The sequence below is a fragment of the Neolamprologus brichardi genome, chromosome 6 (assembly GCF_056152115.1).
Source record: "Neolamprologus brichardi isolate AB-2024 chromosome 6, ASM5615211v1, whole genome shotgun sequence".
In the NCBI taxonomy this organism is placed as follows: domain Eukaryota; kingdom Metazoa; phylum Chordata; class Actinopteri; order Cichliformes; family Cichlidae; genus Neolamprologus; species Neolamprologus brichardi.
The window spans coordinates 32,485,288-32,511,378 of NC_142109.1; the positions used below are offsets into that span (position 1 = coordinate 32,485,288).

Consider the following 26,091-nt stretch of genomic DNA (forward strand, 5'->3'; position numbering starts at 1 on the left):
GCGTCACGTTTCAGTGGAAGCACGAGGGGATTCCATTGGATTTCTCCGCGTGGATCAAGCTGCGGGATATCTGCTGTGCCTGACATTTGTCCGTGACTGCAGGGGACGAGGCCGTAAATGGTGTCTGGGATCCAAGTCGGTTTAGAGCGTTTCGTTTCCTGGTCATGGAAGGTCCAGAACCGGTTACCGATTATTTAAGGGGAGTGAACGGACACTTGAATGAACTTCAGAGCTCCGGTGAAGGATGCTCTCCTTGCCGTAAGAGCACCCGTTGTTTGATCCCGCCGGTGTACTGGAATGAGCTGCTACAGCTTGTTAAACTGGCAGGACCGGTGGTAAGACGCATTATTGAGGCACTGACAAATTATTTATTCCCAACATTAAAGATGAAATTTTAAAAACCTGCTTCATTTTAAGCTAGTTCTGACCTGAGTGCAACTCCTGTAACAGTCTCGCAAATAAGAGCTTTCCAATCTGGTTATGAAATAAAAAGTCAACACTCGAACATAAAGTCTTATTTAGGGTTTTTTGCTTACTGTATGTTAAATATTTTATAGCCTTCTGACATTCAGGCCTGAGTTACAATATGCTGCATACTGTTTAATGCTTTGATTCCACATAGCTGTTTTAAAAATCATCATTATAAGACTGTCGCACATTTTACTAATTAAATGTGTTAAATCTGTTTATCAGAAAGTGGCAGGATCCTGCACGACAGAAGATAAAACACTAAAAATAGAAACTTTAACAAAATAACTTAAATGAAGTTAAATATCTCAATAAGAGACAAAGTGATGAAAATTATAAAATTCAAAAAGGTATTAAAAAAACAAAATACACATGCCTGCTTATTTCCCCTTAAATTATGCCACACTTCTGGGTGGTGCCCATCAAAAACTTCACAGCTTATTCTGCTGACTCGTGTTTTGAGTTTCTGGTACTCTAGATGCTGACAATCGGGTGCCTGATTGAAGCCTGATTAGCTGCAGCTGTGAGGGTGGACAGTTGGTGGCTGTATCCCAATTCAGGGTCTGCAGCCTTAAAGGCTGCATTTTAAGGCCGATTACGTCACAGCGACGCGACGAAGGCTGTCCCAATTCGAAGGCTGCTCGAAATGCGGCCCTCAAATGCGTCCTTCATTTCCCTGAATTTTAAGGACGTGGCGGTGTAGACTTCGTGGCCCAACATAACCCAGAATGCATAGCGCGGCGGTGGGTGTGGATAATTTTGCCGGAAAAAAAAACAGAGGATGAGGGGTGGCCGAAGAGTAAACTTTAAGTAAGTACTGAATATCATGTCACTTATTTATGTGTAAATGTTTAATAACGAAGATCATTAAAACATTACTGTTGGCCACATGTCGGCAAAGTCATGTGACATTAGTGACGTTTGTACTAACTTGGTTTTAAAGCCTTTACTTTAAAATATACGCCATTCAATAGCTGAGCTTAATCTGACAGAGAATGATCAAAGCTCATGTAGAAACAAACAAACAAATGAACAAAAGATTTTCTCCTTCATTTCTGTCAAACAAAGCTGTGTGAAATGTTTCCAGCTGTTAGTATCATGGTTGCTAGGCAACCTGGGCAGCACAACGGAGGCTAGACCGTCCCATTTCACAAGCCTCGCACTTCCGGCCTTAGCGGTCTTTGAGTACGAGGCCCTTGTGAACCGTTAAGGCTGCAGACCCTGAATTGGGATACAGCCGGTGTCTGCTCCAAGCCGGCCATGTTTGAATGATCTGGATAGGACCTGTGCCTTGAAGGGCAACTTCAAGCTGGTGGTCTGCAGAATCAGGTTGCAGAATTATTTAGAGTGAGCCCTAGTACCATCTCCAATATAACGGGGAATGGTATAAGAACGGTCATAGCGAAGCATTGCGACAATAAAGAAAAGATCCACTGAAGACATTTCTTTGCTTTTTATGATGTTTATTGATAGTAGTGGTTTACACATTACAGGCTAAAAGCCTAACAGGCTGAAAAGACACAAATCTGCCCTCTTTGGTGACCTGTTGTGAACAAGTTAGGAAAGTAAAAAAGAAGAAAAATAAACATCAGTCTGAAAATTGATAGTTTTTCAAGTTTCAGGCCAGCAGCATCAGCATGTTATTTTTCATATGTAAAGTGCATAACACCATTTTAAAACACACACTTGGTCATTTAAACACTAACCATAAACAAACACATTTGTACAGTCATGCTTGCGTACTTTATTGAAGCACAGAAAGAAAATTTCACGTCATAATATTTTAACAGTTCTAAATTAAATTCTCGGCTCAAATAATCTTGGTTTGTCCTTACGTCGGTATTAAACGATGAATTTGACTTCTGGTGCCTTCCTAGAAGCCTGATCTGTGCGTGTAAAAATATATGATGTTAACAGTTCTTCCTTATTTATTTATTTATGATCTGCTGGATAATAATGATGCGTTTGATTTTCTTTTCCCAGCTCATTTCTCAGCTGATGGTCTTCATGATCAGTACAGTCAGTATGGTGTTCTGTGGTCACATGGGGAGAACTGAGCTTGCAGGAGTGTCACTAGCAGCTGCGGTAAGGAGACGCACTTGAGGCGTACGTCAGCTGGTTTCTGTCGCTGCCTTCTGTAAGTCTTCATTTGGATTCTGAACACATGCTTTTTTAAAATGAATGTATCTATTTATTTGCAGGTGGTTAACGTCAGCGGTATTTCTGTTGGCACTGGTTTATCAGCAACTTGTGATACCCTGATATCTCAGGTTGGGGCTTATGTTTTTTAAACAACTTAACAAGGAGATTGTTGTATCAAGTTTGTTTTCCTGAACTGTTACTTTGTCATGAGATCAGTAAGTCTTTGTCTGAATGTTTCACGCAGACGTATGGGAGCGGTAACTTGAAGCGAGTCGGTGTGATTCTCCAGAGGGGAGTTCTGATTCTGCTGCTGGCCTGTTTCCCCTGCTGGGCCGTCCTCATCAACACTGAGCCTCTCTTACTCGCAGTCAAACAGAGTCCGGAGGTCGCCAGGTAAGTTCAACAGGAACAGCTAATGCAGAATTAGACAAATTTATAATTATCATCTGTAAATGCACAATATATACTTTAAGTCAAAATCTGCACTACAGTAGAAGTAAAGCAGATGTGGTAGATCAAAAGATTTGCAACATTAATGTGCAGCTGACAAATCTGCAGCATCTCTGCAGGTCTTGCATGTCAAAATGTCTGAGAAATGTTTCAAGCACCTTTTTGAATTTAGGCCATAAAGAATCAAATCAGTTTTGTAGGCAAAGAGCACTCCTACCTGCTTTGTATATATGTAGTTTTTTCACACATTGTGTTTGTCTCTCTGGCCTGAAGTCTCGCCCAGATGTATGTGAAAATCTTCATGCCTGCTCTCCCGGTGAGTTTGATGCATTCAGTTTTCCCTCATGATCCCGTGTGTGAACGCACAAGCTAATGGTGGAAGCTATCAGTAAAATCAGAGAATGTCTAAAAGGGAGAACACCCACTCTGAGCACTTCCTGTTTCATAAGGGACACTTGCGAAATCATCCAAAATGAACCGGGCCTTAGGGAGGTGAACTAGGGATGCAACGATACCAATTTTTTCAAACCGATACGATACCGATACTTGGATCTGAGTACTTGCCGATACAGAGTACAAAAACTGATACTTCTACCACACACACACACACACACACACACACACACACACACACACACACACACACACAAATGCAATGAATTGGAAGACAGGTTTTATTTTATTCTCTGCCAATAATAAATAATATCTTAATAAAAATGACGAAAAAAAATTTCAAGTGAAAAATAAGCACTTCTGTTAAATTATTGCAGAGTCTCCACATTGTAATTTAACAAAATATCACTGAACTATTGGCACTGTCTCGAGCTTTCAGAATAATAAATAAACACTTCTGTTTGGAATAAAATAAATACAAATTAGGTTTGAGAATAAAATAAACTTTTAAATTATTGCAGAGTGTCCATAATGTAAACAAACAAACAAAATAACGAAAGTATTTGGCATTGACGAACTAACTCCTCATCTGCCCGTGGATCATCAGTCCACTGTGCCGTTAAACCAAGGACTGACATGGCGCACACACTGCTTGTCTTTACCTCTTCAGAAAGTTTTGGCACCATTATCTCTCTGATGTGTGGGCGGCTGGGAATTTCATATCGCAGCTCGAGTATGCTGAGAAGAATCCTATGTTTTCCACGACCGGCATTGGCTGGTCATCCAGAGCGATAAAATGAGTCAGAGCCTCTGTTATTTTAACTGCCTGTGGATTTTCTCTTGACATTTTTCATCACTTTTCCAAAACCTGAGTTAAAGTTGGCTGTTCCGGTCCACACTGCTGACATTTTGTTTAGCCTAGCTACAGCAGCCTCCAGTTTCTCTTTTTTTATCTGGAGCCGCCAGTCTCACTCGCCTAACCCTGTGCCTGTTTAGCGCGGGATGTCCCCCTAGTGGCCAATCTAAAAAACTACAACAGAAATGACAAGCCACCTTCTGATTAATGAAATAAGTTGGTATCGGTTCATGGTATCGGTTAACTTTTACGAGTATGAGTACACACACATTTTACAGTATCGGCCCCGATACCCGATACCAGTATCGGTATCGGTGCATCCCTAAGGTGAACCATAAAAATGGAACTCTATTTTTTTAAATGAGCTGTCTCAACGATCCACACAAGATTTGCCTTACTGTTGAACCCATGACATACATGAAACAAACGTAAAATAAAATATGTCAACAATATTAGTCAAACAGAACATAAGTTGCAGTTTACTGATCTTATATCACCTCCTTGGTTGTATGTATCAGTTTTAAAATTTTAATAGCCATCCAATTAAAGTTTTTAAACACATTACACAGTAGCAATTTACAAAGTTCTTAGAAACATTAGTTACAATCGGCAATCATACGAGAATCAACAGATGTGTTGAAAGACAAAAATTTCTGTTTTCTATCTCCAGGCTGCTTTTATGTACCAACTGCTTGGGAAGTATCTACAAAATCAGGTCCAGTATCCTAACATAAGGCATGTATGACTAGGGATGGGTATCGTTTAGGTTTTATCCGATACCGGTGCCAAACCGGTACTTTTGAAACGGTGCCGGTGCTTAAACGGTGCTCAAACCGGTGCTTAAAGAATGGAGAACACAAAATTGGTCCAAAAACCTCTCATGTTCAGCTGTTTTTTTGTAAAAAGATAACAATGTTAGCCTTTTCTGCAGCTATGGGGCATATATGGTATCACTCTTTGCTGGAAGCAGTGCTTAAACAATGGAAAAAACACAAACTTTATCCAAAAACCTCTCATGTTTAACTGTTTTCCACTTTTTCTTTGGTCATTTTAGCCTTTTTGGCCAGGGTGAAGGGAGTATCTGCCATCAAACAAGAAGACAGCTGCATGTAGCTATGATGGTGTTTGCTAGTTCACCTTACATGCATTAATGTAATAACGTGGTTAGCCTACTCAACGTAAATTACACACGAACAACATTAAGCTACTCACGCAGAGAAGAACGGCTGCTGCTGCATCATCATCATCATCATTTCTGCTACACTGGCAGGGCTAGGGGCCAGGACTCTCCTCTTCGGGTTTTTGGGGGATGTTGCTAACTCTTGGTCTGATAACAGGCACCACACCCGCAGTAGATGTGCTCGGTGTGAGGTCTCGCAGCAAGCTATCAAATACGGCGCATTTCTCGGCTTTTAAAAAAACGCTATGCGTCGCCAGGTGTTTCATCGGATTTGAGGTGTTACCTCCTTTGACAGTATCACAGTATCACCTTAAAGCACTTGTTGCAGCTGCTGAGTTTGCATATTTTGCTGTGAAGTACAGCCAGACTTTTGACTGCTTCGCCTTGGGCATTTTAATCTGTAGCTCTGCTCTAAAAGAACGTACGTACCTGGACCCGCCTACTATCCTCGGAAACGTAAAATGATTGGCTAGAATCTAAAGTGTATCACAGCTTAGGAAAAAAAAAAGCACCGAAATGTGCGCTGCTTTTCGGTCTGGTTACTACCGTTTATGTCAGAACCCCGGTACCCATCCCTATGTATGACATTCATGACATGTAACAAAGTTAAGTTTAAATGGAAAAAGTTTTGCTCTTCGTTACAGGGAATTATGTGGCCTCAGGTTATAACTGGAGCAATTGGAAATGTCTTCAATGTTGTCATCAATTACGTCTTCCTCTATCCCCTGGAGCTGGGTGTTGCGTGAGTTGTTGTTGTTGTTGTTGTTTTTTTGTTTTTTTTTTAATCACTTTTGAATGATAAGTGATTAGAAGGGTGCAGATATGTGTCTTTAAGTGTTTCACGGAAATGGTGTGTTAAAGCTTTAAAACAAAAAAACAATTATTTACTGATTTAGATTTTGAACCTGAGAGTCCATCACATAGTTCCAGTGGCACATCTGGACATTTCTTAGATTAGCAAAGACAGTGAAATATAACTGTGCTCAAAACTGTAAACCTATTGATTCTGATAGATCCCTGACTTTTACTCAGGTATACCTACAGTATAGAATCCTTCCAGTTGATCTAATCTGGCAAAACCGTAAAACATGTGCAGGAGAAGAAAAAAGTCAAAACAATTATGAAATATTATTTAAAGACGGTCTAATTTAACTGATTTGGTGGACGCTTTGTACATGTTTTAATCTCGATATTTTCCATTCATACTGTGTATTTATATTTCTTAATAAGTGCCTACTTCTGTTTTTGGTCACTTCTTCTGCTCATGGTACTACTGAAGTGGATCTGCAGCAGCCAATGCCATGTCACAGTATTTGCTGGCTTTGTTCCTATATGCTTACATCTGCCGGAAGGGTCTACACAAAGCCACATGGGGAGGTCAGTTTTCTTGACCACAGCGTGATCTTCGAGTGAATGTTTAAAAAGATGGCCGCCTTTTAATAGTGTTTGTTTGTTTGTTTTTTTCTTCAAACGTCTGCCTGCAGGTTGGACGCTTGACTGTCTGCAAGAGTGGGGTCTCTTCATCAAGCTGGCTATTCCCAGTATGCTCATGATTTGTTTGTCCTGGTGGATATTTGAAATCGGAGGATTCCTGGCTGGTGTGATAAGTGAGGTCGAGCTGGGAGCTCAGTCCATAGCATACCAACTCTGCATTGTAGCTTATATGGTAACTTTTTTTCATTTTTCCTTTCCCGTTTTTGGAGAGACTTTTACATCCATCCATTTATTTTCTATTGTTTTCATGAAACAGTGAAATTAATAACCTTAATAACCTTTTAAATTAATCTTAGTTATAAAAATGCTTTAAAATATCTTAATAATCCTTCATAAGAACATATATTATAAAAAGATTATAACAAAAAATCTTTGTATAATCTTGAGAAGAAGGACTTTGATCCCTTTAAGCATGACCACCATACACCTCTGTATTCCTGATGAATAAAGGACAATGAATGTGGGATTGTAAAATCAGTGACTGTTCATCTGCTGCATGGTTTGCTTCCAGTTTGTGCAGCACATGCTCATCAATGCTCACCACTCCAAGGGAACATTGTTGGATTATATGCAATGCAGTGCTGCAGCCCAGGAAAACTACCAGCCGTATTGGCAGTTTCCTTCTGTTCTTCTAATGAAGTTGGCAGTAGTTGCTTTGGTTTCTTTGTGTGTTTCTTCGTGTGTGTGTTTGTGTTGTCTTTGTCCTAATGGCAGTTTTATTTGAGCTTGTGCAAGTTTAGTGCAAGTTTACACTACAACAAATCAGACTGGCTCTAGCATCTCTTGCTGTTTTCGTCTGTTTCTAATCTTTGTGCTAAGAAAACGAGCTTCTAGCTCTACTTTTGAACTTATCATACCAATGTGGTAGTGGTGCCATGTCCCTCATAACTTTAAACTAACTTTAATGAGATCATTTATTTTCATGAAATTCAATACTTCACATTATCACTGTGTAAATACATGTCTTTTCACAGAGCCCACTGGGATTCTCTGTTGCTGCCAGTGTGAGAGTTGGAAATGCTCTTGGTGCAGGAAATCCAAAGCAGGCTGAGCTATCGTGCAAAGTCTCTATCATCTGTGCATGTAAGAAACGAGTAATCTTAAAAAGAAATAATTGAAAGCAAAGGACTGGTTGCATGTGTTATCAACACGTATGCAAACCGTCCCTGAAAACACAGGTCGTGTCTTCACCTTCTCTCTTTGACTCTCTACATGTGAGCTGTTCTCTCACGCTGTGCATTTTACTTTATTTGTGCACCACAGTGGCAGTTGCCTGTTTGGTTGGGGCTTTGATCATCTCTACCAGAAATGTCATTGGCTACATTTTCACCTCCGAGCAGTGAGTGCACTCACACACACTCAGTTTTACTTTGTTGCAGACACGTGGATGTCCAGTTGAGTCTGTGATGTTACACAAGTCCATTCAGACTATTATACATTATCTGTGGTCATCGTCTTCATGTTGACGCACAACGGTGATCTGTGACTGTTTAATGTTTAGCAGGTAGGTCCCTTTAACAAATCCCTCAGTTTATAGTTAGTGTTCATCCTGTGAGGCACCCAGACTTCAAATACAGTGATGTGAAAAAGTTTTTGCCTCCTTCCTGATTTCCTATTCTTTTCGTATATTTGTCACACTTAAATATCTCAGCTCATCAAACAAATTTAAATGGTAGACAAAGATAACACAAACACAATGCAGTTTCTAAATGATGGTGTTTATTATTAAGGGGAAAAAATCCAAACCTACATGGCCCTAAGTGGAAAAATTAATTGCCCTCTTCTGCTGTAGCATAAATTAACTGTGGTGTATCACATCTTTGGAAAGCTGAGTTTAATTTCTCTAGCAACAACCAGGGCCGATTACTGTCACACCTACTCTCAATCAAGAGATCACTTAAATAGGACCTGCCTGACAAAGTGGCAGATATCATGCCGCGATCTAAGGAAATTCAGGAACAATGAGAAACAAAGCAACTGAGATCTCTCAGTCTGAAATAGGCTATAATAATAATAATAATGGATTGGATTTATATAGCACTTTTCAAGGCACCTAAAGCGCTTTACAATGCCACTATTCATTCACTCTCACATTCACACACTGGTGGAGGCAGCTGCAGTTGTAGCCACAGCTGCCTTGGGGCAGACTGACAGAAGCGAGGCTGCCATATTGCGCCATCGGCCCCTCTGGCCATCACCTATAAAGGCATTTCTGAAGCTGTGGGACTCCAGAGAACCACAGTGAGAGCAATTATACATAAATGGCAAAAACATGGCACAGTGGTGAACCTTTCCAGGAGTGGCCAGCCAACCAAAATTATCCCAAGAGCCCAGCAAAAAGGGAGGCTTGTTGTCTGGGGGGCCAGAGGCCTTTTAAACAATTCCAACTTAATTAAAAGCAGATTTAATGTGAATGTGACAGGGGTGAAGCATGAGCTGAATATTGTAAAGATGATGGCAAGATGATGACTGAAAGCATATAGTGGTTTTTTGAAAATCCAAGTCAGAGTGCTGATTTTAACCCAACTGAAGTCAATCCTGTGGCATTCCCCAAAAATGGCTGTTTAATTATAACATTTATTTCTAAACTGGGAGAATTGACAGAGTAGCCATCCTTGCGATTGTGCAAATCATACAAGTGGTTCAAGTAAATGTCTGTAACTAGTTTTGAGATTCTTGCTCCAAAGGGAGATTCAACAATTTACTAAATGAAAGAGATCAGTTGCTTTTATGAGCCTGCAGTGTGAGTGGTTACTCGCTATATTCAATAAACACTCGAGCTTTTATCATTAAGTACCTGGGGTCAACCATGAATAACTGGACCTTAGATGAAGATTGGACAGTTTCAAGGAATCAAGGAAGGAAAACTATCACTTAATAATAAACTATATTGCCACTTTTTATTATGTTTAATGTTATGGTCTTACTAAATAATTAAGTCGAGCAGCTGAAGCACGCTCAATAAAATCCGCAGTGAGAAATAACAACGTCAAGTTCAAATGCAGTTTGACTGCTGCAGTTGAACTTGTTCCTTTTATTGGTTTGCTGACTAGAGATAGATGTTACATTGAAAGCATGATTAACAATTTAAAGTATGTTTCTAAAAACCCTTTTAAAGGTCTTATTTCTATATTTTTATAGAGACATCATTCAGAGGGTTGCTGATGTCATGCTTATATTTGGATTCATGCACATCTGTGATGCCATTGCGGTGAGAAATCATGCAGAATAACCATTCACAAAGCACGTCAGACATCCACATGACCAGTGTTTGATACTTGCAGGGCGTGGCTGCAGGTGTTCTTAGAGGTGTGGGGAAACAGCTGATTGGTGCTTTGTGTAATTTTGTTGCATTCTACTTCATTGGCTTCCCCATTGGTGTGTCCCTGATGTTCGCAGCAAACATGGGGATCGTAGGTAAAACCAAACTCTGTGTGTGTGTGTGTGTGTTACTCTGTCTCAGAGGATTTGTTTAGGAACATTTTTTTTTATTTTTTTGTATCCGTGACAGGACTTTGGACAGGACTCGTCATTTGCCTCTTACTCCAGGTGATATTTTACGTCACTTTTTTGTGCAAACTTGATTGGAAAAAGGCTTCAGAAGATGTAAGTAGCTACATCGGTTGCTTTAAGTTTAAAGCTTTCTTATTTGAAGCTAAAATGTACAATCAGTAAGTGTCTTTGATGTCTGTGATCAGGCTCTTGTGAGAGCAGGGGTTCACATCACAAAGGAAAATGCAACAGCTGAGCTGGAACACTCAGGTAAGAACTGGTAATAAGAAACAGTCTTGCTTTGAGGCTTGCATGAACGTTTTGGGTTAATCTCAAATACTCTCTCTCTCTAACTCTGCCCCAAACCTCTAGATTCACATCAGAGTCAGGCCCAGGTCAGTGGAGCTGAGTCTGCGCGTTTGAGTGCTGAGGGAGGAAACACAGACCCAACTGTAGCCAGTTCAGGCAGTAGAGCCTTCACCACCACCACCACCACAGTGGGAGATGTTCTGTCTGTACCACAGCTGGCTGTATGGCGTGGTTTGGCATTAATAATCATGATGATCATCCTCCTTGCTGGAATAATCATCAGTCACTTTCTAATGAAGCTGTTAAAATGATAGGGCTGCTCATCAGCTTGACCATACTGAGAATCTACTCCAGTCTTCAGCTCTGTGCAGCTTCCAGAAACGGTTTGATTTCCTGGTCTGCAGCCCTCTCATATTTTCTTTACTACACACCAAAAGAGCGGATGCTAACGTCAGGCCAAATTTACATTTAGAATTTCTTGTATCAGGTCCTGGGGCAAAACCCAAAGACTGTATACAAAAGATGGATGATGCTTTCAGGTCTGAAATGTGATGCTTAAAGTGTCTTACATGTGCATTCTCTATAACAGCCAGCAGCAAGCAATTCTTCTGCTTGTTCTGCTTGCCCCAGTAAACATTTTCTCACCTGTGGCTCTGTCACAGGTGTTACATCTTATTAAATACAACATCATGTTCACTTAGGAAATTATGGTCCCATTAGCATCGCAAAGGAAAAAGGCAGGTATGTACTTCACTGTATGAGCATACAGTCTCACTTGGTTTCTTAGAGAGTCACCACTCAGTCCTTCTGTCAGCTTTCAAAACACGAAGATTGCAAAGGCTAAAATGCTAAGCTCTGTGAAGCTCCAAGTAACTTGTTTACTATCCAACAAGGGGCATCCAGCATCCAATCTTAGTATGCAGCCTATGATAAAATCTGCTTCAGGAAAAAAATGCATTTTGTGCACTTTTTGTTTCCTGTGTGTGTTTTTTTTACTATTAAGGGTCCAAATGAGGACTTAATTTTAAGCAAATGGAAAATGTATATTTTCTGGGTGAAAACAAGGAACTTAAACGTCCACCAGTAACATTTTATGCCAGCATTTTTCACGAGAACAAACATTTCACTGCACAATGTCTTCTTATATCTTCTGTTTGCTTTAAAAGACCATACCATGGACTTAACTTTAAAGTCCTCTAGCATTGCCACCTTTACGATAGTATTTTTTTAGAAGATAAGATAACTCTTTATTGTCATTGCACAGTCATACATAGTACAGTAGTACAATGAAATTGGAAAACTGTCCTACGTCGGCACTACATATAACACAACACAATATGACGCATCACAACGCAACACAAACAACACAACACAGTATAATAACTTAGTAATAAAAAATAAGAATAAGTGTATTTGTATTGCACACTGTTATTATTGCACATTAATTATTATTGCACCTTGTTATAAATATAAATATTATTATTGTTATTGTTTTAAACATTGTTACCTCCCCCCTAAAAAAAAAAAGTCCAGGGAGGTAGCCAATCAGGTCAGCTATTTGCATTGATCAGGGCTATTGCTCTGTTGTAAAAGCTGTCCTTGAGTCTATTTGTTCAGGACCTCAGCAGCTTGAACCTCCTGCTGGACGGCAGCAGCTTAAACACCCGGTGTCCTGGGTGTGTGCAGTCCTGTAGGATGCTGCGTGCAGTCCTGTAGGATGCTGCGTGCAGTCCTGTAGGATGCTGCGTGCAGTCCTGTAGGATGCTGCGTGCAGTCCTGTAGGATGCTGCGTGCAGTCCTGTAGGATGCTGCGTGCAGTCCTGTAGGATGCTGCGTGCAGTCCTGTAGGATGCTGCGTGCAGTCCTGTAGGATGCTGCGTGCAGTCCTGTAGGATGCTGCGTGCAGTCCTGTAGGATGCTGCGTGCAGTCCTGTAGGATGCTGCGTGCAGTCCTGTAGGATGCTGCGTGCAGTCCTGTAGGATGCTGCGTGCAGTCCTGTAGGATGCTGCGTGCAGTCCTGTAGGATGCTGCGTGCAGTCCTGTAGGATGCTGCGTGCAGTCCTGTAGGATGCTGCGTGCAGTCCTGTAGGATGCTGCGTGCAGTCCTGTAGGATGCTGCGTGCAGTCCTGTAGGATGCTGCGTGCCCTCTTGAGACAGCGAGTGCTGTACAGGTCCTTCAGGGAGGGAAGAGGATGTCCAATGATTTTTTGGGCCATATTGATGACCCTCTGGAGTGCCTTTCTGTGTGCTGTGGTGCAGCTGGAGAACCACACACCGATGCAATATGTCAGCACACTTTCAATGGAGCAGCGGTAGAAGACGGTCAGCAGCTCCTTCTTCAGGTCCATTTTTCTGAGGATTCTCAGAAAGTGGAGATGCTGTTGGGCCTTCTTTAAGACCGCAGAGGTGTTAGAGCTCCATTGGAGGTCTGTGTCTATGTGCACACCCAGAAACTTGAAACTGGAGACCCTTTCCACGCACTCCCCGTTGATGCTGACAGGCTGCAGCTCGGACTTCCTCCTTCTGAAGTCAACTACCAGTTCTTTTGTCTTGGTGGTATTAAGGTCCAGGTTGTTATCTACACACCAATCTGACAGCCTCTGAACGTCAGCTCTGTACGCCGTCTCATCTCCCCCTGAGATGAGCCCCACCACGGTGGTATCATCTGCAAACTTGATGACTGTGTTGTCTGGGTGGGAACTAACACAGTCATGTGTGTACAGAGTGTACAGTAGGGGACTCAGTACACAGCCTTGTGGAGAGCCGGTGTTGAGGCTGAGGAAAGATGAGGCCCCACTCTAACTCTCTGTACACGGTCTGAGAGGAAGTCTCTGATCCAGCGGCAGGTGGTAGAAGGAAGTCCGATTTCCAGCAGTTTAACTATTAGTCTGTCCGGGAGTATCGTGTTGAAAGCAGAGCTAAAGTCAACAAAGAGCAGCCTGGCGTAACGGCCCTGCACTTCCAGGTGAGAGATGGTGGCGTGGAGCGTTGTAGCAATGGCATCTCCAGTTGATCTGTTAGCTCTGTATGCGAACTGGAGCGGGTCGAGTGTGGGTGGCAAGCAGGACATGATGTGACGTCGGACCAGTTTCTCAAAGCACTTCATTATAACAGGTGTTAGAGCAACTGGTCGGTAGTCGTTGAGGCTGCTAATGTTAGTACGCTTTGGCAGTGGGACAATTGTGGCTGACTTTGGTTAAATGGATGTATCAGAGAGATCTTTATTTTTTTTGATCGGTTTAGGCTTTAAACAAACAGATAAAGGTCTGTTTAGTCAGTGTTGAGACTTTGCTGCACAAATACATTTTTGAATCATCTGCCATTATTTTCTATTTCCTCTGTTGTTTTGATGTTTTTGAGTTCCTTCTGTTGGAAATCTGAAAATAAGGAGTTTACTGTTTAATAGTGAAGCATGAAACAATCACAAACCTGTAGTCATACTGGGTGGCTTTTAAGTGTGAGAGTGTATGAATAAATAACTCATTTTCATGAAGCAGGCTTCAAAAAGTTGCTTATGTAGGGAAATTCCACATTAACAGCAGCTCCATAAAACCCATTTAGAAGTAACTGTACGTCATCAGTCTCATCTCTGGGACAAACAGAGGTCTCATCAATTCACAATAAAGAAACCTGATCCTGTTGATCAGCAGCAATGAGCTCAGCCACCCGTGGAATTGACGTCTGTCCCACTCAACCCCCCTCTTGGTTCAATCATTTTCACCAGTTTCCTGGTGAAAATGACTGCTGGCCAGTTTCCAGCTCATCTGTCACGAATGAAAGTGTTCCCTTTCTGCATGATCACTGTTAAAAAGTAACTTGTTGTACAGACTGTCACGTAATCACGCCCAGACACATTATGCATGATTTTGAGCCCTGTTACATAACTATGACCATTTGTTGCAAATGTCATTTAAACATATACCATGCACTGAAAAATTGCCCCCTTTCTGAGATCTTTTTAATTTTTGCATATGTAAAAGGTTTAGGATTATCAAACGAATTTTAATATTGACAAAGATCATCCAAGTAAGTACAAACTACAGTTTTTAGAAGACGATCTTATTTATTAAGGTGAAAAACAACTTTCCAAATATACATGGTGTCAAAAAGCGACTTTCCCCCTTTGCTAAATCATGAATTAAGTGTGACTAACTGCATTTTTTTTGCAAGATGAATTTAATTCCTCCACAGTGACGTGAATGACTCATTGCCAGTTCTTTACTACGGCGACTGTAGACAGCTGGAACAGCTGCGGCTCGCAGACACAGCGTCTGCCAAACTGTGCAGTTTATGTGTAACAGTTTGTGTTTGGTGACATTTGCTGAGCAGTTTCAGACACTACATTTGAAGTTAGCTGCCACTTGCTTACTTTGTACTTCTGTAGCACCAGCTACATGAAGAAACGGCTTCATTAACTGAAGGTGCTCACCTTAACCACCAGCTGTAAAGACTATCCTTGTGGAAATGCTGTGTCAGTCCAGCAGGCACTTTTTTAATCATGAAGGAAAGCTCTTACTGGGGGCCACTCTAATTTAGGTGACTTTCCCATGATAAGTCTAGTTAAGCCAGATTAATTTCTTAAACTAAACCTCGGTAGATAATCTTTATCAGCATTATAAAACACCCTGTAATTGTATTCCTAGACTAAGACGTATTCAGGTGTAGTGAACATGAGACGTAGAAATGACTCACGCCGAAATAAATACATTAAAAATCTGTACATAAATTTAAAAAAAAAAAAAACAACTTTAATTTGACCAATATTTTACTGTTATTTAGGGTTTTTTTTGTTTATTTACCCATTATTTAGTTATCATTTATCAATATTTCCAGTCTTTTCTCTCTATGTTAATACTTATGGAGTCCTGCACCACTTGCATAACCTTGTTCAGAGTCATTTTCAAGAGTTAAAAACATAGACTGTATATAAAAGATGAATGTTGTGATATTACCATCTTATAGCTACAGATACCTCCTAAGTGCTAAGTAATATACAAATAATGCACGGCCTCTTGGGCAGGCGAACAACACACTGTGTTATTATTTATCACGCCATTCTGATAAAATTGTTTAAAAGGCACCAACAGCACAAACACAGGCGTGAGGATAGGTCAGCTACGGCTATCTGTGTCTGTGCACCTGTCAAACAAAGCAGCCATGCCGCTATGTGTAGCACCTTCCTACTCAGCTGACCCAAACACACATGTTCATATATTGCTTTTATCTATACCTAAGGACTTTCTTACAATTTCACACACACACACTTGGGGCTAAACTCGGGGGTCAGTACCCAAGGATCCTGCAAGACAACCTGCTCAACCACCTGAACCAAAGTTGCAGATGCAAAACAATCCAGCATCGCAAACAGACTCTGCAGACAGTCTGACCTGCAAAAAATATTAATTTTCAACATTTTTTCTGATGAAAGTATGTTAATGTATATTAGTTGGAGGACCGAACTTTATGCAAGTCAGTGTGAGGAAGACTGTTCTCTGTTTTTTTGCACCCATACTTCTACTGTTATGAAATTATTGTCCACCGAGATTTTTCTTTTTTCCAGTTACTGAACTAAAATTAAATCGTTTGTTTGGTTTCTCTTCCTTCCCCATAGATTAGACAGAGAGTGTTAAACACACACTTAGCGGGACTGTCGCCGTGCTGTGGCACGCGCTATTTACAAGTGTAAACACTCCCAAACTGCCCAGCAGCAGTACACACATGCACCAGGACACTCCTCAACTTACCGCGGGTGTCTGGCTCCTCCTCATCATGATCCCGTTATCAAAACATCAGCCTCTACCAGATACAGTAGCTGCTGAGAGCGAAGCAGTGACAGGAAGCAGTCCGGCTGTTTGCAGAGAACACCTGGATCTGTTCAATTATGGACGCTTCGGTAAAAACAGCAGGAAAATGCACAGAGGCGGCGAGGGGGGATTTAAAGGAAGGTGAAGCGGCACAGAGCTCCCGCGGCTGTTGCCAGAAATGTGTCCCTGGATTCATTCCAACAGTTTACCGCAATGAGCTTGTGCAACTTTTCAAACTAGCGGGACCAGTGGTAAGACTGTGTGGCCACAACAACTGAATAGCTATATTTAACTGTAGTGGTGTTTTTATTCGGACATTATTTGGCATCCCTGTTTGTCGCTCTCTGTGTGATGTTACTGACAGGAAGAGCTGATTTACTACAGACGTTGTGCCATGTGTCAGTAAACTTGGGACTCGTTCTTAAGACTGTGTTATATCTCGTCCCGTTTGTTTAAACTAAACTTTAGGACCGAGCTGTTTATACCTGTTTAGTTGCTTAGACAGGTTTGGCATCGTTTTTATTTAATTTTAGATGCATTAATTGTGTTTAATGGCTTATTTGGATTATATGTCAAATTAGCCCAGATTTTGCTTAAACCTCAACAACATACATTTGCTTCAATATTTCTTAAATGTTTAACATCCTTAAGTTACTAAATGTTTTAATCATATTCATTACTTATTTATGTTTCCTTTAAATGTATTTCTAAATACAACACAGAGTCAGTATCTCCTCTTCTTCAGGTCATTTCCCAGTTGATGGTTTTCATGATCGGTTTTGTCAGCACGGTGTTCTGTGGTCACCTGGGGAAAACTGAACTTGCAGCTGTAGCATTATCAATTGCGGTGAGCAGACATTTCAGTGCCTTTGTTGTTGAACTGTAAATATGCATCATTTTTTACCCCAGTTTATGCATGTTGTGTTTTGTTTGCAGGTAGTTAACGTCACTGGTATTTCCATTGGCACCGGTTTGTCGTTAACTTGTGATACCCTCATATCTCAGGTAGGGTCCTCACCGGAGCTTTCACTTTATTTGTGTAACCAAGACAAACACAAGCAGCACAGCTGGGTTCCCAGGTTCTCCTGGAATTGCCTTTTAAACATCTCAACACTGAGCTTTTGTGTGGAGTTATTTTTCTTTGATCAGTCATACCCTTGTTCTTTGGTGGGATTCTGTGTTTTCCAACTTTTCTCACCCGAGCGTCTGTCTACCTGTTTCACGCAGACGTATGGGAGCGGTAACTTGAAGCGTGTGGGTGTGATTCTCCAGAGGGGAGTTCTGATTCTGCTGCTGGCCTGTTTCCCTTGTTGGGCCATCCTCATCAACACTGAGCCTCTCCTACTTGCTGTCAAACAGAGTCCAGAGGTCGCCAGGTGAGCCGTTATTAAGCAGCAATAACAGACGCGTGGATGTTGTGACACTGCTGAGCATGTGTTTGTCTCACTCTTAAAGAAACTCGAGTTATGCAAAATGCCAAGCACTGTTAGTTTGTGCAAAACAATGCAGTAATCTAAAAGCACATTACACCTGCAGTGGCAGTGAACAGTTAACTGAGCACTGGAAAATTTAGACGTTTTTCTGAACAGAAAGATTTTGGCTAAAGCCAAAAAGAAAACCAAGAATACCAGCTGTGTAAAAATATTTTTAAACCAGTTTTGTTCATTTGTTGAAGTATCATAGACTAGAAATGTCAGTTTAACTGCTAAATCCTCCACTTTCTTCACCACCGTTGTTCAGTTTTTAATCTGAACTGTCAGTGTGCTGGTTCTTACTGTTTACTGTTCACTGACTTTTTTCTAAACATAACAAGCATATGTGAATTCAGTAATGCAAAGGCATGAATTTTTAATTCAGGAGAACAAATTATGACCTCTTCACGCAGATTATGGAAATATTTAACTTTGTACTTGCGGGGCTTTAAAATTAAACAACTCAGGAAAACAGCAATTTGCATGTCAGCTGTTAAAGTCACTCAGCTTTCTATGCAAGTGAGTTTAGGGTTCATCATTACTGACCTGTGAGGAATAACTGGTTAGATTTGTGTACTGGTGTACAGCCCAGCAGCGTCTCAGACTACATGCTATGTTAACGTGCCAATGACATGTCTCAACTTTTGGGTAAAGTTGCAAAAAGCGTAACTGACATCCCGAGACCTGAGATGCATTTTCAGTTTGTCTAAACTATTTGGGATTAGTTGGATCTGATAAGTTCAAAAATGAAGCATCATCATTGGTCACACAGGGTTTATTTTACAGCACAACACAATGAAGTCACTGTTGTTTACTAAAGTAGGAAACAGTAATGTGCAGAATGAAGTAAAAGAACAAGCAAAATGCAATGTGCCCATAATTTATGTGCAGTCACCATCAACTTTGTCTTTTCATTTCCACATGAAGCCTCTCCCAGCTCTATGTGAAGATCTTCATGCCCGCTCTGCCGGTGAGTTTGATTTGACAGAGTTTTGAAAGGTGTTAAATAACCAATTTCAGCACGGCTAAAAGATCTGTTAGATCTCTGTTCCAGATCCAAAGTTCTTAACAGTTTAATAGATTTACACATGGTTAGGTTTGTGCCGTCTTTCATGTTTGACGCCTGCTGATCTTGGTTGATGACGACTTTTTCTCCAGAAGCAGCTTAACGTTTTAGGTTATTATTACAATATATTAACGTCAAACACTCATTATTCCCAGAGTATTCAGTTCAAGCCATCCGTAAATTTTCTTCCACTTGTTCAAATCAGGGTTGCAGGAGCACTGGAACCTATCCCAGCTGTCACAGGTCTAGAGGCAGGGTACAACCTGCACAGTGTATAGCAGGGCTAATCTATATTATTGCTAATATATATTGCTAATATATCTATATCATGGCTAAAGCACTTCTGGATGGATGCAAACTGCATTTCGTTGCCCTGTACCTGTGCATGTGCAATGACAATAAAGTTGAATTCTATTCTATTCTAATGAAGAGACACGAACCATTCACGAACATATTTATATCTCCAGCCAATTTAAAAATCACCAGTTATCCTAACATGCATGTCTCTGGACTGTGGGAGGAAGCTGGAATTCCCAAAGAGGACCCACAGGCACAGGGACAGCATACAAGCCTTGCCTAGATTCAAAGGACCTTAGCTAACTGTCCAAATTCTTAGCTCAGTTCAGTTTTTTAGCAGCTCCAATTCACAACAGTCACATTAAGGCACTTATATTGTAGAAAATCAGACAGCAATCCCACAAACTCTGGGACAGAGTAGACAAGGGTTAATGACATTCAATGGAGGCATATAAATACAATGAATCTGTAGTAACTGTAACTTCTTATTGTCATTTGACATGTTTCTCAGCCTTGGCTGTTTATTGTGTTCAGTACAAAGTGTTAGCGTGCTGATTAACCTAAGATCCAATCATGTGCTCAAATTTGTTCTTCACTTCTGTCAATGAGTCTCTTATCATTTAATGTTTGCTTTCTTCAGGCTGCTTTCATGTACCACCTGCAGGGGAGGTATCTTCAAAATCAGGTGCAGTGCTTAAACATGTATATGGCCCAACATTACCTTAATTTAAAACATGAACATGAATGTTATGTGTATTTTGTGCTTTGGTGTACAGGGAATTATATGGCCTCAAGTTATAACTGGAGCAATCGGAAATGTCTTTAATGCAATAATCAACTACGTTCTCATCCATCAGCTGGATTTGGGTGTTGCGTAAGTTTTCCTCCATCATTCCTGTGACATCATTGGTTGGATGTAACTCTCAATTCAGTCAAAGAAAACTAATGTGTTTTAAATTATTTAATGATTCAGTGAATTTAGGTGAATTGAACACAGATTGCACAATAGATTAAATGACTAAAAAGTCAAATAAAACTTACATTACCTTCTAATTTTAGTTTGGGTAGCTGTGTTGATAGCGTTTCATTTGATCGTCACTTTAAATATTTGGCATTAAATGTTTATTTTTTACGGCGTTTTTGTCTTCAAGTGGATCAGCAGCAGCCAATGCCATCTCCCATTATTTGCTGGCAGCAGTCTTATTCATTTACATGTACATGAGAGGTCTGCATAAGGCTACATGGGCAGGTCAGTCATTTTACTTCTACAGGGAATCTTGTGTTTTTATAAATGTTTTGATTTTGCTGTGTCGTTCGCCTTATTTCACATTCTGTCCAGTAATTTCATCAATTTGCATCATTCAGCTTTTGGCCTTTCATACCTGAAGTTGTCTATTATAAAAACTCCAGAGCTTAATGTTTGATAAAATTAGTTATACTCTATAACTGTGTAATGCAGTGTGGAGGAACGGTTACGTAGGTGACAGTTATTATTCTTTAACAGGAGGGTTTCAATAAACTTTAAGACATCTCTGTAATAGTTAAAACTTCCTTCATTGGTAATTGTCGATCCTAGGCCTATCATAAAATTATAATTTAAACCAATAGTTTGAAAGATGACATATAGAGTCACTCGGACCCACAGGTTGGTCCCTCGACTGTCTCCAGGAGTGGGGACCCTTTGTCCAGCTGGCTGTCCCCAGCATGCTCATGCTCTGTCTGGAGTGGTGGATGTTTGAAGTGGGAGGATTCCTGGCCGGTGTGATCAGTGAGGCCGAGTTGGGAGCTCAGTCAATAACTTACGAGCTGTCCGTTCTAGCATACATGGTAACTCCACTCAGTTCTGCTTGCATGTTGACTTGGCGTTACATTTTGGAATTACACATGGATTTTTTTTCCATAGTTTCCACTAGGGTTTGCTAGTGCTGCCAGCGTACGGGTTGGGAATGCACTTGGTGCAGGAAACATCGAGCAGGCCAAGCTGTCAAGCAAAGTCCCCATCATCTGTGCATGTAAGAACCAACGTACTGTCTGTGTTACACAAATGCAAAGCACTAAAAATACTGATAACTGAGCAGTAGCAGCTCTAGTTTCATTTCATATTAAGCCTCATGAATAAAAAATTTTGAATAAAATATTGTTAAATAAGCATATGAAGCATAAATGTAATAAAATATAAATCCATCCGTCCTGCCACCTCCTTAACAGCTTATCCAATTCCATATTGTTGATGGGAGCTTATCCCATCATTAGCTAACCTAACATGGATGTCTTTGGACTGTGGGAGGAAGCTGTACCGAGCTATAAACCATGCAGGAAGGCACTTTACAGCAAAAAGGTCATGAGTTTAAACCCACTAGCTGCCTGTGTCCTCTTGACCCATCAGAGTAAATCAATAAAAATATAATCTAATAAACCAGGCTGCTGTATTTAAAGTGCTTTCTGTGTTCTTGACATCATTTTTTCCTTCAATATTAAAACTGAATGATTTTAAAAGAGTTTAGTGCATTTTATTCTGGTTTCTTTTTCTCGTTGCAGTCATAATATCGTGCTTTGTCAGCGCTATTTTCTGTGCCTGTAAAAATGTAATTGGATGCATTTTCACCTCAGAGCTGTAAGTATAATTTCTGACCTTTGACCTCTACTCTAGGACGAGTTTCTCCGTTACTTATTTTGGTATTCTTGTATAGGTCACATCAGGTTGTTTTATGTGGCTGCTTGAACTGTTGAATGTTAAGTAAGGCTTTAACTTTCATGCTGACTCACAGACACATACTGGTGCCAAATTAAAAAAACAGTTACGCTTGTTATTCATCCCTTTGTCCCAGTGTCCATTTCATTAACTGAAACAAGTCTGGTTTACATTGTTGATTAGATAAAAATGAAATGGTAAATGGCCTGTATTTGTATAGCGCTTTTACTAGTCCCGCCTAGGGACCCCAAAGCGCTTTACACGTCCAGTCATCCACCCATTCACTCTCACATTCACACACTGGTGGAGGCAAGCTACAGTTGTAGCCACAGCTGCCCTGGGGCAGACTGACAGAAGCGAGGCGATCACGCCATCGGCCCTTCTGGCCAACACCAGTAGGCGGTAGGTGAAGTGTCTTGCCCAAGGACACAATGACCGAGACTGTCCGAGCCGGGGCTCGGACCGGCAACCTTCCGATTACAAGGCGAACTCCCAACTCTTGAGCCACGATCGCCCCAGATAAAAATGAACACAATAATCAAATCATTTCATGTTACATGCAGCTCATTGCATTGAAGGTCGTTTTCATTAAGTTTGTGTATGCTTCATGGTGTTTGACTGTGCACATATTTTTTTAGTGATATTTTGCAGAGGGTTTCTGACATCATGTTGGTGTTTGGTTTCTTGCATCTTGGTGATGCAATTGCGGTAAGAAGTGATTTTACAGCAGCGATGGACATTTCAGGCTAATACTGAAAAATATAAAATGTGATTTGGAGAAATCTGTGTTTGTGTTTACAGGGCGTGACTGGAGGAGTTGTCAGAGGTGTAGGAAAGCAGTTGGTTGGTGCTCTGTGTAACCTGATTGGGTACTACTTTATTGGCTTACCCACTGGCGTGTCCCTGATGTTTGCAGCCGAAATGGGGGTTGTAGGTGAGGGTGGCAGAGCAGTGAAGTTATTCCAAGTTCTTTTATTTTCCTTCACAGTAAATTAATGTGACATATTCAAGAAAAGATAAAATATTATTTGTTGTTGTCGTCATCTTTCAGTGATTATTTACAGTTTTACACAAAATCATGAAATACAAAATGCTCAGAATTACAATTACATAGAAAAATACATACATTAGATGTAAAGAAAACAAAGTACTAATGGGAAAAATTAAATCTTTAACCTTTTAAATGAAACATTTTTAGTATTCTTTATCTAATCTTACCTTAAATTGTCTTTCATTAAAATGATGCATATACTGCTGACGGTATGCAAAGCGACAATCACTGCATGTTAAGTCTTTCAGGTTACAGCTGTATTGGGACAAATGTGTGCTGCAGTCAGAAATTGTCAACCCATTAAAACTCTTCTTCTTCTGTTTTTTCTGCTGTAGGATTTTGGACAGGCCTTACGGTTTGCGTGTTCGTGCAGTCGATCTTTTTCATCACGTTTTTGTGCAAACTCGATTGGAAGAAGGCTGCTGAAGAGGTGCACACCTGCATCTATTGACAGTTTATCACACTTTTATTCATCAAAGCATGTCATTAACTGTTGTGTCTGATCAGGCCGAAGTGCGAGCAGGAGTCCGCGTCAAAGAAGAAAAAGACACGATCAAGATGGAAAATAGAGGTGAGTGGGCAAACTGGCTGAAACATTCCCGTTATTACAGTGTCTTATTCCTGCTTCTCTTTCCAAACCCTAGACTCTAATCACATCCAGACCCCAATCAGTACTATTGCATCCAGTGGTGAGAGCGCCGGGGCGGACCACGTATACATGGAGAGGCAAATACCAGAAGAGCGTAAAACCACCAACACCACTACAGTGGGAGATGTTCTGTCAGTGTCACAGCTGGTGTTACGGCGCGGCCTGGCGATACTCATCATGATCCTCATCCTCGCTGCTGGAGTCATTACCAACACCGTCATCACTCCACTGCTCAAATGATGCGAAGTGGACAGTCGGACAAAAAGCACAAAGTTTATCTAAGTAATAAAAATGCACCTTCTTTTGTGGGAGGGTTACCTACACTGTTGATTCAACAGAGGAACAGCTGTGTGCAGTCTGTGCCCCGTCTTACACTGTCCGGCCACAGAGATGAATTCAATAAGATGAAAAGGGCGGAATATGTAGTAAACAAAGGACAGCTTTATTAAGGCCTTTAATGAAAATGTGTAAAATGAGGCCACTGTTTGATAATGATAATCAGTTTGATGACAGTTGATCTTTGTGATTCATAGAACTTAATGTACATTTTATCAACAATCCTGTATAAAGACAGTGAAAACAAGGAGACACAAAACAGAAGTATGAGAAAGTAGATGTCTTCAGGCACACTCTGTTCACTGGGACTAGACCTGCTCTTGAAGCAAAAAGAAGGCACTGTGCATCTTTATACATTATAAAACTTTTTTCTCCTGAGCTTTTTCCAGTGTTGGTGCAGGACGATGGTGTCTGATGAGATCCAGGCCACATTTCAGTTCGAGAACAGAATATAACAGTAAAAAAACTTATGGTAAAATGCAAAGAAATCAAGGACAGAATCCCAGGCTACATTTGTGACTCATTGGTGGTTATTGTAAAGTGGAACTGGTTCCAGATTGGGCACTTGGTCTATTTTGGTGGAAGGAATGTGATATTTAAGATGCCATATTTAAGCAGCTCAGGTTGGGTTACTGAAGACTTTACAGATTTGTTGATGCAAAGGTAACATTCTTTACAGTCTGTATTTTCAGAATAAAAGTATGACTGTGGTGTCCCATGATGCCACAACTCAGCGGCTCAGGTTGGTTTAAAGTTTTTCAAATTGATAGCTTCGGTGCAGCTACTAAAATTCTTGGATGATTTCGAATTTCAGTGACTTTGATCTCAAGGTCAGACGTATCATTTTCTGAAAATCTCATGAATGCTGTAACTCAAGAACAGGCCGACGTAGGATTCTGAAATTGATAAAATCATGTATCTAGTAGGATTTTTTGTGAACTGGGGGGTATTTTTGTTGTAGCATTAAGCATAAAAACTGATTTGTCTGCCTAAAAGCTAAATCAGAAGTACCAAAGAAGATTAAGGATTTAATTTAATTTTGCCCTGTCTGTCTAATTACGTTTGACAATCATTTACGGTAAATAAGACCATATCTGCATGTCTTCATACAATCACAATCAAATGGGTGTACAGGTGTTCCTAATAAACTGCTCCTCTAGTGTGTGACATTCACACAACAAGGGGTTATTACCATGGTAACACTTGCCCTCAGACTGACTCGGTTTCCCATCAATGACCTGACCCTGCTCCCTGATGCTCACCTGTTCGTCTCCACTTCTCCAGAATCAAATGTAAAATTTTTGGTTTTATATTTTTATGCTGGTGATTCTACTGAATTTAAATGTTCAGGTAACTGAAACCCTCTGAGGATGTTGCTGTGTAAAAGTGTTGTCCTGATTCATAATGTAACAATAAAGAGTCTGCAAAGCATTGAAGCAGTCACTTGATAATTTCTGAATCACTGTCTTCTGGTCATACTGGGCAGCTTTAAGTGTGGATGTGTGTATTTATGTATGATTAAACAGCTCCACTGTAAAATAAATAATAATAAGAATCTTATTGAAGCAAACGTCAAAAAGTCGTGTCTTTGAAGTCACTCAGAGCTCACTGTAAGTCATCAGTCTCATCTCAGAGACAAGCACAGAGCTCCTCACTGAGCTACCCGTGGTAATGACTTCTGTCCCACTCAGCCCCGTCTTGGTTCAGTCGTTTTCAACTGTTTACTCATTTCTCATCCTTAGTTAAAGTCTGGGATGACAGTGTTTCTTTTCTCTGTTAAAAAGTAACTGCTATTGTTTGGACACCAGCTTCCTAGACTACACTGGCTCAGCTACAACATGTGTTTTTGATTCTTACTGACCTTGTCACATGCTCATGCACGTTTTACACTACTGACTTGCTGATAGACACATTCACCTTAATTATGTTCTGTAAACA

The 26,091-nt window shown here is 40.6% G+C and overlaps 2 protein-coding genes across 2 annotated transcripts; both read left to right on the forward strand.

Annotated features, from left to right (window-relative positions):
- Positions 1–31: 31 nt before the first annotated feature.
- On the forward strand, positions 32–12,114 carry LOC102781060 (multidrug and toxin extrusion protein 1-like). The gene is made up of 16 exons (XM_087842113.1): positions 32–335; positions 2,452–2,553; positions 2,670–2,738; positions 2,855–3,003; positions 3,334–3,376; positions 4,980–5,024; positions 6,134–6,231; positions 6,769–6,866; positions 6,974–7,155; positions 7,958–8,066; positions 8,247–8,322; positions 10,125–10,194; positions 10,268–10,400; positions 10,495–10,589; positions 10,682–10,745; positions 10,848–12,114. The coding sequence occupies exons 1-16, from the start codon at positions 165–167 to the stop codon at positions 11,093–11,095; spliced, it is 1,752 nt and encodes a 583-aa protein (XP_087698239.1). The 5' UTR covers positions 32–164; the 3' UTR covers positions 11,096–12,114.
- Positions 12,115–15,570: 3,456 nt separating this feature from the next.
- LOC102785299 (multidrug and toxin extrusion protein 1-like) lies at positions 15,571–25,578 on the forward strand. The gene is made up of 16 exons (XM_087842114.1): positions 15,571–16,841; positions 17,336–17,437; positions 17,527–17,595; positions 17,818–17,966; positions 18,990–19,032; positions 20,066–20,110; positions 20,202–20,299; positions 20,577–20,674; positions 21,071–21,252; positions 21,329–21,437; positions 21,964–22,039; positions 22,756–22,825; positions 22,919–23,051; positions 23,504–23,598; positions 23,676–23,739; positions 23,813–25,578. The coding sequence occupies exons 1-16, from the start codon at positions 16,668–16,670 to the stop codon at positions 24,055–24,057; spliced, it is 1,752 nt and encodes a 583-aa protein (XP_087698240.1). The 5' UTR covers positions 15,571–16,667; the 3' UTR covers positions 24,058–25,578.
- The last annotated feature ends 513 nt before the right edge of the window (positions 25,579–26,091 follow it).